Consider the following 13,754-nt stretch of genomic DNA (forward strand, 5'->3'; position numbering starts at 1 on the left):
ATGCAGGCTAGGTCGGGTTTAATTTTTGCAGGTGGCGGCACAGGTCGCAGATGGCGAGGGGCACGCTTCTTTTTTTTTTCTTTGTTGCCTCCGGTTTTGTGTATTGAAGGAGTTAGCGGTTTTGTATATTCAAGCAGTTTGCCAGCCAGTCTCTACCAAATCCTAGGCTGGGGAGGAGTAAGGAAACATGCTCCGCGTGTTTCCCTACTCCTCCCCCCGCCTGGGTTAGTCTGTGATGCAGGCTAGGTCGGGTTTAATTTTTGCAGGTGACGGCGCACGTTGCAGATGGCAAGGGGCACGCTGTACTCCTGTTTCCCCGGGTCCAACAACAATATTTGTGTACATACCCAGTGCTGGGATATTCTCTGTTTCCAGCGGCGTTTGTCTGCTCTCTGTGCTGCTCAGACAATGAGGCATTCTACAGCTGAATGCTCCTCCCTTCTTCTGTTTTTTTCTTCTGATAGGTGAGTTCTATGTCGCATTCCGTTGCCTGGTAACAGTTCTGCTTTGTTAGTGGGCAAGCCCCCTCTGATAGGTCCCTTCTGATAGGTCCGTGTTATGTCGGATGGCTTCACCACCATGAAACCATGAACCCTTTATTGTATGCTGTGACTTCAGAAACTTTGTCCTCAGAATGTTCACAGTGCGTTTTATTATATTAGATCCGTGTTATGTCGGATGGCTTCACCACCATGAATCCATGAACCCTTTATCGTGTGCTGTGACTTCAGAAACTTTGTCCTCAGAATGTTCACAGTGCGTTTTATTATATTAGATTGCCATGAAATGCCAGAAGCGCATTTATCAAGAAATTTCTGCAATTCACTGGGGTCAGTATAATGTTTAGTGTTGTTATGAAATGTTACTCACATAGTTGCTGGGTAGAAGAGTCCATACTTTTGCACCTACGTCTTTCGTTTAGGGCGATTTCCAGAAACATCTTTCTTTTCTTAGCAGTAGGTTTAGAGAAATCTAGAACCAGGAGAATTTTCACTCCGGCATACATGAGAAGAGATTTAGACAAAGTGGTGGTAATATAGTCATCAATTGGTTATGCCTGAGAAATTTAACAATTATAGGGGGAGGAAAGCTCTTTCTAGGTGTCGGCCGAGACGTAATGTGGTGAGCATGTTCTATATCTAAAATCGTGTCGGGTGGGTGAGCAGCAATCTTCACAAAAAATGTTTGCAAAAAATGAATCATGTCCTCACCCTTGGTGTTTTCGGGCACTCCCAGTACTCAGAGGGTATTCCTTCTCATGGTGCTAGATAAATCTTCGATTTCACGCTGCATGATTTCAATTTTATTTAGTTTGCGATTCATTTCCGTGTGAAGTGCATCATGACCTGATAAGCTGTCATCAAGAAATTTGATTCTGGCATTGAACTGAGCTAGCTGAGTGGAGATGGCAGTTAATTCTGATTTAATTTCAGAAGTTGTGTTCAAATTTTGTTGCATAAGGATATGTAGCGCTTTGATGTCATCAGCGACAGATTCAACTTTGTCATGCGGTAACAGTGATTGTAAGGCCTTCTCTGGCGTAGTAGGATCAGTTTTATTCCTCTTGAGGCAGAATGGAGAATGAACCTTCATTCCTCTTTATTTTCGATGCCATCTTGTTTAGGTACAGTAGGAATGAGGTTGTGGCACAAAACAAAAATGAGCTGCTATATTTGACTAGCAGAAGAGAAAGCCGGTGGGAGAGAAAGCTCTAAGCATCCATGCTGGATGAAGTCACGTGACACCCCCTCATGGTCCCTTTTCTTTCTTAAATTTCCACGTAAATGTGTTGGAAAGTACAAATCAGTTAAATATATTTTTTTCTAACCTGCACAACAGTCTTTTTGGCTGCCAATCCTTCTTTGGTCCCCATGATTTCCTCTCCTGTTTGAGCTTGTCTTGTTAACTGCGTTCATTATTGTAAGGTTAGAGTGCCTTTCTTTTTCATTTTATTTATTGTGGCTACCTGTTAAGGGTTAATTCTTGCTTCTCCCAAATATTCTGGACTAGAGTGGGAAGTATTTGAATTGTCATCTCTTTTTTTTATGCTGATTAATTTGTTCATGCTTTTCCACTTTACAAGTATTTTTGCCTGGATATTGTTCTAATACAATCTACTATAATAAAAAGCACCTCCAACCATGGGCGTAGACTGGGGGGGGTGAGGGGGGAGCAGTGCCCCCCCCCAAACGACCAAGATGAGTTCTTTCCCGCAGCGGCAAATGGGCAGGTGGGAAAGCAGCAAGCAAGCAGCCACGCTGAACTCCGTTCTTCACTTCCTGAATCCTGCCCTCTCAGCGTCCCGCCCGCCCCAAAGGAAATGACATCAGAGGAAGGCGGGACACAGAGAGGGCAGGATTCAGGAAGCGAAGGATGGAGTTCAGCGTGGCTGCTTGCTTGCTGCTTTCCCACCCGCCCGTTCGCCTCTGCAGCTTCGGGAGTGGAGTGAGCCAGGAGATAGGCGTCCACTGTAACAGAAGTAAGGAAGCCATTTCCACTCCCCCACGCAGCCGTCGCCGTTCACAAGCACAGCAAGCAAACCTGTGTGAGCTGCTGCTGTTGCATCCACGTTGTCGTTTGGGAGATGCTTTGAAGGGGGAGGGAGACACTGGATAGAGTGGGGAGGGGAAGAGAAGGGGATGGAAAGAAACAGGACGGGCAGCTCTTTTTCCCTTCCTCCATATTAGCATATTCATTATATATATATATATATATATATATATATATATATATATGCAAATGAATATGCTAATATGCTCTGCCCCATTTTGCCCCCCCCCAAATGAAAGTCAAACTACGCCCATGCCTCCAACGTTCTGATGCTGACTCCGTGGCAGTGAAGGGTTTGTAGGGTTTGCGCTGTCTGTAACGCTGTATCCGTCTCCTGTCCTGACGTTAGCGTGCTTCCTGGTTCGTCACAAGCAGCACTGACCAACCACACAATAGCAGCACGAGGCACACCAACGGACTCAAAGAATAGCGCAACCCGCGTGCCCGGACATAGATTCACACACAGAACTTCACCGAAGCAGAAAGACAACCGGCCTCAAGACTACCAGTACTGCCGGTTAACCTCCCTCAGAGACACATGCGGAATCCCCCCCCCCCCCCCCCCCCACAGCCAACGTCCAAAACCTCAACACTGCCGCTACCGGCGAAAACCACCTCAGATAACTTACGCCGCACCCCCTCAGTCCGCGCCCAACGTCGCCGGCATCAACACTGCCGGTACTGCCGCCACTACCACCCCCCTGCAAGCCACTCGCCACCTTCCTCACAACTCCCCTCCCACACGATACACCCTCCCAGCTTGCCAGCAACGCTCCCCCCCAAAAAAAAACACACACAAAAGCTCTATCAAAAAGACACACCAAAACGCAACAACATGGTCTGAAGGATACGTCAGCCTCGCAACGTGGAAAAAAAACCCCCACGGCCACACCGTCCCAGTTTGCCAACCAAGGCCCCCCCCCCCCAATAAGGGAGGGGGGGTCGGGAGGGTGTGGGGAGGAAGGAAGGAGGGAGGAGGGAGTGGAGGGGGAGGGAAAAGAGGGGGTGGGGAGGAGGAGGGGGTGAAGGGAGGAGGGGGTGAGGGTGGAACAGGAGGGGGGGGGGGCCCTGGAGCCTTGCTAGCGCCCATTTCCTTTCTGTTCGAAATGGGCCTCTTTTACTGGTTTACAAATAAAAGTTTTTAAAAATTCATAGCCCTTGCCTTGCCTGTCTAATGTAAATGTTTTTTTTCTGTCTGCCTGAAGTGACAGCTGCATCATCCCTGTTTAATCTCTTTTAAAACGCGCCTCTGTTGTCAACATTCTAAACCTGAGCTACAATCTTCTCAGAGAGGTGCTGATCGGATTAAAGGCCAGAAGTTTTCCATCTTCTTCATATAAGCTGCCTTCCATTTATTTTCCTTCCTTGATTTTGTTATCAAATTTTCATTCTCTCCCTTTGTTAGCCTTTATTGCTTTCTGTTGCCTGCTTTAGGTGTACGAAAGTAACTGAGGGACACCGCCTAGATCCAAAACAGTAAACTCGAATTCTGCAAGAAACTTTCTAATTTTTCCTTGTTAGAATTTTGTAAAGAAAAACAATTCGATGGTGGAGTTCAACAAATTCCATCGACCTTTTTTGCTTTGTTGTTATAAATCTTTAGGAAAAAGTTTCCCGTTCCGTTCAGAGAGCTCCGCATAAAATGTGCTTTTGAAAACTGCTGGGAAGCCCCTGCTTCAAGGTTAATTTTAGGACCCAGTTTACTTTCGGATTCAGTCAGACCTGGCCGCAAGCGGCAAAAGCACCTAGCTTGGTGCTTGTTTCATTCCAGAATGTACCTTAACCCTTTAGTGTCCAATGTTCTCATCAATTCTGTTCCCATATGGTTTTTTACGGTAACACTGGACACTAAAGGTTAAACCCCCAAGGGGCGGGTGGCAACTGCTCTAATGGGAATAAAATCTTTGACTCTTCCGGCAAATCTGCCAATCATTTGGAAAATAGGTGCTGTTGAATCAAAGAACAGGAATTTTTTTTTTCTAGAAGTGACTCAAAGCAACAGAAAAAAGAAATCCCCCTCCAAGTCATTACAATTAGATGCTAAAACGTAAAACAGCTCTGTTAACGTCTATTAAGATGAGTCAAACATAATGCCCGGGCTTGTTTTAGCTGTTTGAAGCGCGTGTTTTCCCTTAGAAAGCACCGGTCGGCCTCTGGAAAGCTTCCTCCTAACTAGTGTACAGTCCGGGCCGGGGCTGGAGGAGAGAGGCGGACCGGGAGCCAGCGGCCCCAAGCCTCGAGCTAAGCAGCTCAGCTCATGGTGCTGCTGTCCGGCTCCTGGGCAGAAACGGGGGACAGCCGGTCGCTGCAGCAGGAAGATACACGGGAAAATCTGCTCTGGCTGGGTTCTGGGGACCCCCAACCAGCGGAGGAAGAGCGCTATGAGGGGTTGAAGGATTTCTCGGACCTGGCCGGCAGCCGTAGCACCCCCTCGAATGACTCCTTCAACCCCCCGGACGCTGCTGCGGGGGAAGAAGAGAAAGAGGAAAGCAGTGGGGGGCGGAGCTCCCCAGAGCCTGTCTCCCTCTTCCGAGCCTGCTGCTGCAGCGACAACGCCGTGGTGCTGCGCGCGCTGCTCCGCCAGGGGGTCATCACAGCCCAGGAGGCGCGCGAGACGGACAGGAACAAGAGGGTGAGTAATCAGTTGTATCGTTGATAGCAGTTTTATGTTGGGAACCGTAGCTTTCCACGTATAGAATGGACACCTGCTGAACGCAACACGGGGGTTGAATTAGCCTACTTAAGTGATGTCTCATTATCGGCGCTGTTACTCACGAGTTTCAACAACTATTGCAAACTTCTGAAACCAACTCCATCCCCAGTTGGCTTCAGAGGTGTGTAATTGCCATGCCCCCCCCCCCCCCCCAGCAGTGTCCGTGCCTAAGATTATCTGCTATCATTATACTTATTTTAAGTTTAAAACTGCTTCATTGTATTTTAGTACTTGTTTGACTTTTGGGAAGGTTTTTTTGATACTTGAGTCCCACTGCTTGTATTTTTTGACAAACATAGTAAGAAAGAAACAAAACAACCAGATAGCAAAGGTAGAAAAGAATTTTATTTTCAATTTAGTGAATGGAAAATGTCAGGGTTACAAGAAATTTACAAGGATTTCTTAATATTTTATAGAATGCAGGGTGCTCTTTGCATTTCTCTAGTGTTGCACTGTGTGCAGAGTGTGGCTTCTTAAGGGTTATATTTAATTTTTGTCTATATGGCCATATTTAAAGGTTGTGGTCACTTATTTTCAAAGCACTTAGCCTTCCAAAGTTCCATAGAAACCTATGGAACTTTGGAAGGCTAAGTGCTTTGAAAATGAGCCCCTTAATTATTCCGCACTTGGAAAGGGTCTATTTGTGTTCAATATTTGTGACCGAGGCCAGGTACTGCATGGAGTTTATTTAAGTACTAGTAAAAAAGGCCCGTTTCTGACACAAATGAAACGGGCGCTAGCAAGGTTTTCCTCGGAGTGTGTATGTTTGGGAGAGTGTATGTGAGAGTGACTGTTTGAGAGTCAGAGTGAAAGTGTGAGTCCAATCCATGCTCCTTTGTCACCTGTCCCCTCCATTCATCCCTATCCAGCAATTTCCCTCTCCCTGAGTCCTGCCCTTCCAATCCATGCCCATCCATGCTCCTTTGTCACCTGGCCCCTCCATTCATCCCTATCCAGCAATACCCCTCTCTCCCTGAGGCCTGCCTTGCAATCCATATCCATCCATGCCCATCTGCCCCCTCCATTCATCCCTATCCAGCAATTCCCCTCTCTCCCTGAGTCCTGCCCTCCCAATCCATGCCCATCCATGGTCCTCTGTCCCCTCCATTCATTCCTTTCCAGCAATTGCCCTCTCTCCCTGAGCCCTGCCCTCCCAATCCATGGCCATCCATGCTCCTCTGTCCCCTGCCGCCTCCATTCATCCTTTTCCAGCAAGTCCCCTCTCTCCCTTCCATGACCCCCCCTCGCATCCATGCTCCTCTCTCTCCCATGTGCCAGCCTGGCCCGCCCTCTGCTCCCCCCCCTTCGCATCCATGCTGTCGTTTCTCCCCTGCCCTCCTGCTCCCATTGTTGTACTTTACTGGCCACCCTCTTCTCTCCCCCCAACATGCGTGTTTTTGTTTTTTTCTTGTTTTTAAATTTACCTCCGTGGCGGTTCCGGCAGCGAAGCGTCAGGGAAGGAGGCGGTGCTCCCGACGTGTAGGTTTCCCTTCGCTGTGTTCCGCCTTCTTTTGACGTCATCCTTGACGTCAGAAGAAGGCGGAACACATGGAAGGGAAGGCTAGACGTCGGGAGCGCCGCCTCCTTCCCTGACGCTTCGCTGCCGAGCGATGCGATTGGTTGAGTGTCATTGCTCCGCCCTCGACGTCATCACGTTTGACGCGTGGGCGTGGCAGACCCAATGCGATCTCACCCCCTTCACTTTGCTAAGAGAGGCTTCATTAGAACGTTGGAGGTGCGTTTTATATAGAGAGATCCGTAATATTTCAGCTTGTTCAGTTCCCCAATAGGCATATTGATGTTCAAGGTTCCACTGCAATATTTACTATGTTGAGCGTTCCTAGGTAGAGTCCTGTCGTTAACTCGCGACAGGATTGTGAAAAATTATAAGAGGACCTTACGAGAATGGGAGACTGGGCGGCTAAATGGCAGATGACGTTTAATGTGAGCAAGTGCAAGGTGATGCATGTGGGAAAAAAGAACCCGAATTATAGCTACGTCATGCAAGGTTCCACGTTAGGAGTTACAGATCAAGAAAGGGATCTGGGTGTCGTCGTCGATAACACGCTGAAACCTTCTGCTCAGTGTGCTGCTGCGGCTAGGAAAGCGAATAGAATGTTGGGTATTATTAGGAAAGGTATGGAAAACAGGTGTGAGGATGTTATAATGCCGTTGTATCGCTCCATGGTGCGACCGCACCTTGAGTATTGTGTTCAATTCTGGTCGCCGCATCTCAAGAAAGATATAGTAGAATTGGAAAAGGTGCAGCGAAGGGCGACTAAAATGATAGCGGAGATGGGACGACTTCCCTATGAAGAAAGACTAAGGAGGCTAGGGCTATTCAGCTTGGAGAAGAGACGGCTGAGGGGAGACATGATAGAGGTATATAAAATAATGAGTGGAGTGGAACAGGTGGATGTGAAGCGTCTGTTCACGCTTTCCAAAAATACTAGGACTAGGGGGCATGCGATTAAACTACAGTGTAGTAAATTTAAAACAAATCGGACAAAATTTTTCTTCACCCAACGTGTAATTAAACTCTGGAATTCATTGCTGGAAAATGTGGTGAAGGCGGTTAGCTTAACAGAGTTTAAAAAGGGGTTGGACGGTTTCCTAAAGGACAAGTTCATAAACCGCTACTAAACGGACTTGGAAAAATCCAAAATCCCAGGAATAACATGTATAGAATGTTTGTACTTTTGGGAAGCTTGCCAGGTGCCCTTGGCCTGGATTGGCCGCTGTCGTGGACAAGATGCTGGGCTCGATGGACCCTTGGTCTTTTCCCAGTATGGCATTACTTATGTACTTATGTACTTCTGTAAGTTAGTGGTGTTATGCTAAAATAAATTGGCTCTATAAGTCCTGGGTAATTTTTGTAGATTTTATATTACAGGTACTTCACAATAAGCTTGGAACTGGAGAGGGTTTATGGTTTACTGAGAAGACACCAAAATCAAAGTGTTTGTTTTTTGTATGGTGAGTGCCTGGGGAAATGCTCTTTTTCTGCTTTACATAAGAAAAGCCATACTGGGGCAGACAGTCCATCTAGCCCAGTATCCTGTCTCCAACATGGGCCAATTCTGTTCACGAGTACCTAGAAGAATCCCAACAAGTAACAAGATTCCGTCTTGCCAACCCCAGGGATAAGTAATGGCTTTAATGTTTAATGTGGAATCACAGTTTCTGTTTTTGGTTATAAGTAGTGTCCAGCTTACTAGCAGTTTATGGACTTTTCCTCCAGGAATTTGTCCAAATCTTTTTTAAACCCAGGTACTCTAATTGCTGTTACCACATTCTCCGGCAACAACTTCCAGAGCTTAGGTGGCCCAGTGTGCAGTGTCAGGGCTAGGTATTTTTTTCATATTAAATTTTTGGGCTACATAATTAAACTTCAAAGCTATTAACCTATTGTATTAATACAGCTTTATAAGAATTTTATATTTGTTATAAAGCAAAGTTGAAGGATATGTACCATTTTGGTAATTATTTTACAGGATACTGTGATATTGTTGAGATGTTGACCAGACACAAGTCTTCTATAATAGCAAAGTTTAAATTATGGGATAATGCTACTATATTTAAAAATGTCAGTGTTTCCATAAGTATGTATGGAGTTTATATTGATGCAGCACAGACTATTTACTTAGAAGTCTGCCATCAAGTGCATTCTACAGCATTATTTAGGAGTATATCAAGAACTACAGCTTTATGCCTAGTGCCCCCCCCATGTTAACTTTGCCCCCCCCCCCCAAAAAAAAAATGTCAGGTCTGACTACGCCCCTGTGACCAACTCCACACAAATTACCCGTTCTGGACCCCAATGAAGAAATCTGCTTGGTTCTGGGGGTGCTTTTGGTATTCTAGTAGTGGCTTATTTTGAATATTGTTGTTATGGCTATTATCATCATTGTCATTATTATTTCGAGTTCAAAATCCAACCAAGAACACCTAACAGGCTGCATAAAACACTGATGATGGGGATAATAAAATAATTTTTATGCAGTGCTACTGGACTTATTCAAAGCTGTATGGTGATGAAAAATGTTCAAGTACAATCCTGCCCCAAAGAGCTTAAAATCTAGCACAAGAGTTACTAATGTGTGCTATTGCATTAGTGTGTGATAATACTGTTAATGTGTATTTATTGGTAATTAGATCTTACTGCATAAAATGAATCTGTGATAAAGTCTCTTTAGTGTTGGCAACTCTACTGTACCTGTATGTTAGTTTCCTTGTCATCAACAGCAGATGAATCCATTAACTGATGTGTTGTATCCGCCTACCAGTAGGTGGAGATAGAGAACACTGAAAGCACATGGTGTTCTAGGACGCCCAACCCTCTCTGCCTTCAGTATAACTCTATCTCCCAGCAGGTGTGGACGTCGCTTCTAGGCGCTCCAGCGATCTCCGTTTGAGCCTCTTAAACAGGCTTCTGAGAAGGATGTGACTCTCAAGACAGTTTTTTTTTAGTGGCAATGATGTCGGCTAGAAGAGTGTCTGAGCTTCAGGCTCTTTCTTGTCTGGATCCTTTTCTGCAGTTCTCAGAATCTGGGGTAACTGTTCGTATGGTGCCTTCTTTTCTGCCTCAGGTGGTTTCAGCTTTTCACCTCAACCAGCCCATCTTTCTTCCTTTCTTCTCTAAGGAGGTGTTTCCGGACTCCTTTGGGCAATTGCACCTTTTGGATGTCCGCAGGGCTCTGTGGCAGTATCGGCAGATGTCAAATGAGTTTAGGAATTCTGATCATTTATTTGTTCTGTTGGCAGGTCCCCAACGGGTGTTTCCGGCATCTAAGACCACTATAGCCCGATGGCTTAAGGAACTCATTTTTTTCGGCTTATCTGCTTTCAGGGCGGTTGCTTCCTAAAGCGTTTAAAGCGCACTCTACGAGGGCAATGTCCTCTTCGTGGGCTGAAATGGGTGTTTTTTTTTCTCTTCAGGAGATCTGTCATGCGGCTACCTGGGCTTCTCAGCTGTCTTTCGTGCGGCATTTCAGGCTGGATGTGGCAGCGCAGCAGGATGCGCATTTTGGAGTGCAAGTGCTTGCTCACGGAGTTACCTGTTCCCACCCTACTTAGGGAGTGCTTTGATACATCCCATTAGTTTCATCTGCTGTTGATGACAAGGAAGGGAAAATTAGGTTCTTACCTTGATAATTTTCTTTCCTTTAGTCACAGCAGATAGAGAGGTGTGGTAGCCGTATTAGTCCACTCTTAAAGGTTATCAATAGAAATCAAACAAAATAAAACATGGAAAATAAAATAAAATGATACCTTTTTTATTGGACATAACTTAATACATTTCTTGATTAGCTTTCGAAGGTTGCCCTTTTTTCCTCAGATCGGAAATAAGCAAATGAGGTAGCAGATAGTATATATGAGAGAAACATCAAAGCATTACTTTGACTGTCTGACAGAGTGGGAGGGTGGGGGTATGCATGGGGACATCAAAGCATTTCATTGATATTCTAACAGAATGGGTGTTGGTAGGTGAGAGGAGGGTAATAAACAGAGAAATAAACAGAGCAATACAGCTTTATGTTTTATAATGAGTTAGAAAACCCAGATCCTTATTAAGTCCTGTTTGTTGGGTGTCAAAATATTCAATCATTCTTATTTCAAAGGTCTTACGTTCCTGTATTGTTTTAAAATTACCTTTCAGTATTCTTACTGTGAAATCACTGGTGCAGTGTTCTGGTCTTGTGAAGTGTTGGCCCACAGGGGTGGGGGCCTGACTGGCACCGGCTATTTTCATGTGATGTCTGTGTAGATTGAATCTTGTCTTAAGCATCTGGCCTGTTTCTCCAATATAGCATCCTTCGTTACATTTCTTACACTGAATGATATATACCACATTGGAAGATGAGCATGTAAAATAGTCCTTTATGTTGAATATTTTTCCTTTGTGAATGACTGTGGGGTCTTGTGAAATGTTTTGGCATAGTTTGCAGCTGGCTGTGTTACACGGGAACGTGCCCTTTTCTTTTTCCGTCTGTGTTGGAAGTTTACTTCTGATCAGCCTGTGTTTTAAATTTGGTGGCTGTCGGAAGGCCAGCACTGGTGGGGATGGGAATATCTCTTTCAGTAATTCATCTTCCTGAAGTAGTGGCTGTTGGTCTCTTATGATTTTCCTCAGTTTCTCCAGCTCTGGGTTGTATGTCACTACAAGGGGAATTCTGTCGTTGGCTTTTTTTTCTTTGTACTGTAGCAGATTTTCCCTGGGTGTTTTGAGGGAGGAGGCAATATTCTTGGAGATTATTTTGGGTTTGTAGCCTTTCTGTTTGAAGGATGCAGTCAGGATTATACAAAGCAGCTAAAAGATCTTATCAGAACATTTCCTACACAAGCACAGCCACATCTGAAGAAACTCATACCAAACCAGCCTTCTGTGGGCACATTCTACATGTTACCCAAAATCCACAAACCTGGAAACCCGGGCAGACCAATCATATCAGGTATTGGCACGCTCACGGAGGAAATATCTGGACTTATAGAGGGAATTCTGAAACCTCTCGTGCACAAAACTAACAGCTTCATACAAGACACCACAGACTTTCTGAATAAATTGAAAAATATCAAACAATTACCACCAAACACCCTTCTGGTCACGATGGATGTAGAATCACTATACAGCAACATTCCACATGCGGATGGCATAGCTGCATGTGGAAGACTCCTAAAATAAATCCACACTGGACCATCAATACTCACCAGAAACTATTACAAAATTAATCAAATTCATTTTAACTCACAACTACTTCCACTTTAACAATGATATCTATCTACAAATAATGGGCAGTGCAATGGGCACCAGGACAGCACCCCAATATGCCAACCTTTTTATGGCTGAGCTGGAAGAGACATTTCTGAATACATACCAGACCAAACCTCTAAAATACTACCTGTACATCGATGACATTTTTATGATTTGGACGGAGGGGGAAGAAACTCTGAAACAATTTTATTATTCCTTCAATACATACCATCCTACAATCAGATTCAAAATTGACTACTCCCCAGAAAAAGTCAATTTTTTGGACACCACAGTCTCAATCAGTGATGGCTGTATACAAACATCTATATACAAGAAACCCACAGACAGATGCAGCTACCTCCACAACTCCAGCTTCCACCCTTCACATACAAAAAGATCCATTATTTACAGCCAAGCCACAAGATACCACTGTATCTGCTCGGACCCAGAGGATAGAGACAGACACATTGAAACCCTGACTGTATCCTTCAAACAGAAAGGCTACAAACCCAAAATAATCTCCAAGAATATTGCCTCCTCCCTCAAAACACCCAGGGAAAATCTGCTACAGTACAAAGAAAAAAAAGCCAACGACAGAATTCCCCTTGCAGTGACATACAACCCAGAGCTGGAGAAACTGAGGAAAATCATAAGAGACCTACAGCCACTACTTCAGGAAGATGAATTACTGAAAGAGATATTCCCATCCCCACCAGTGCTGGCCTTCCAACAGCCACCAAATTTAAAACACAGGCTGATCAGAAGTAAACTTCCAACACAGACGGAAAAAGAAAAGGGCACGTTCCCGTGTAACACAGCCAGCTGCAAATTATGCCAAAACATTTCACAAGACCCCACAGTCATTCACAAAGGAGCAAGTAAAATAGTCCTTTATGTTGAATATTTTTCATCTTCCAATGTGGTATATATCATTCAGTGTAAGAAATGTAACGAAGGATGCTATATTGGAGAAACAGGCCAGATGCTTAAGACAAGATTCAATCTACACAGACATCACATGAAAATAGCCGGTGCCAGTCAGGCCCCCACCCCTGTGGGCCAACACTTCACAAGACCAGAACACTGCACCAGTGATTTCACAGTAAGAATACTGAAAGGTAATTTTAAAACAATACAGGAACGTAAGACCTTTGAAATAAGAATGATTGAATATTTTGACACCCAACAAACAGGACTTAATAAGGATCTGGGTTTTCTAACTCATTATAAAACATAAAGCTGTATTTCTCTGTTTATTACCTTCCTCTCACCTACCAACACCCATTCTGTTAGAATATCAATGAAATGCTTTGATGTCCCCATGCATACCCCCACCCTCCCACTCTATCAGACAGTCAAAGTAATGCTTTGATGTTTCTCTCATATATATACTATCTGCTACCTCATTTGCTTATTTCCGATCTGAGGAAGAAGTGCAACCTTTGAAAGCTAATCAAGAAATGTATTAAGTTATATCCAATAAAAAAGGTATCATCTTATTTTCTTTTCCATGTTTTATTTTGTTTGATTTCTATTGATAACGTCACAGCAGATGAATCCATGATCCCTCCCTGACTGACATTGTGCCTCATCAGGAGTACTTGAAGACAATCTATCAGAGTTTCTACATGCTGTTTTTATTGCGGGAGGTTGATAACGTCCCTCCTTTGTTTGGTTATTGCCCCGGTTCTGGGGCGTTTGTTCTCTGTGAGGAAAGTTTATGTTATATTGCCTTTTTTA

The 13,754-nt window shown here is 44.6% G+C and overlaps 1 protein-coding gene across 1 annotated transcript in view; it reads left to right on the forward strand.

Annotated features, from left to right (window-relative positions):
- The first annotated feature begins 4,611 nt into the window (after window positions 1–4,611).
- The window catches only part of ANKRD33B (ankyrin repeat domain 33B), a 104,529-nt gene continuing 95,386 nt past the window's right edge, over window positions 4,612–13,754 (forward strand). The window contains exon 1 of the mRNA XM_030190068.1: window positions 4,612–5,182. Coding sequence (XP_030045928.1) covers window positions 4,808–5,182 — 375 coding nt within the window. The 5' untranslated portion in view covers window positions 4,612–4,807. The remainder of the gene's footprint in view (window positions 5,183–13,754) is intronic.

The sequence above is a fragment of the Microcaecilia unicolor genome, chromosome 1, assembly GCF_901765095.1.
Source record: "Microcaecilia unicolor chromosome 1, aMicUni1.1, whole genome shotgun sequence".
Lineage (NCBI taxonomy): Eukaryota > Metazoa > Chordata > Amphibia > Gymnophiona > Siphonopidae > Microcaecilia > Microcaecilia unicolor.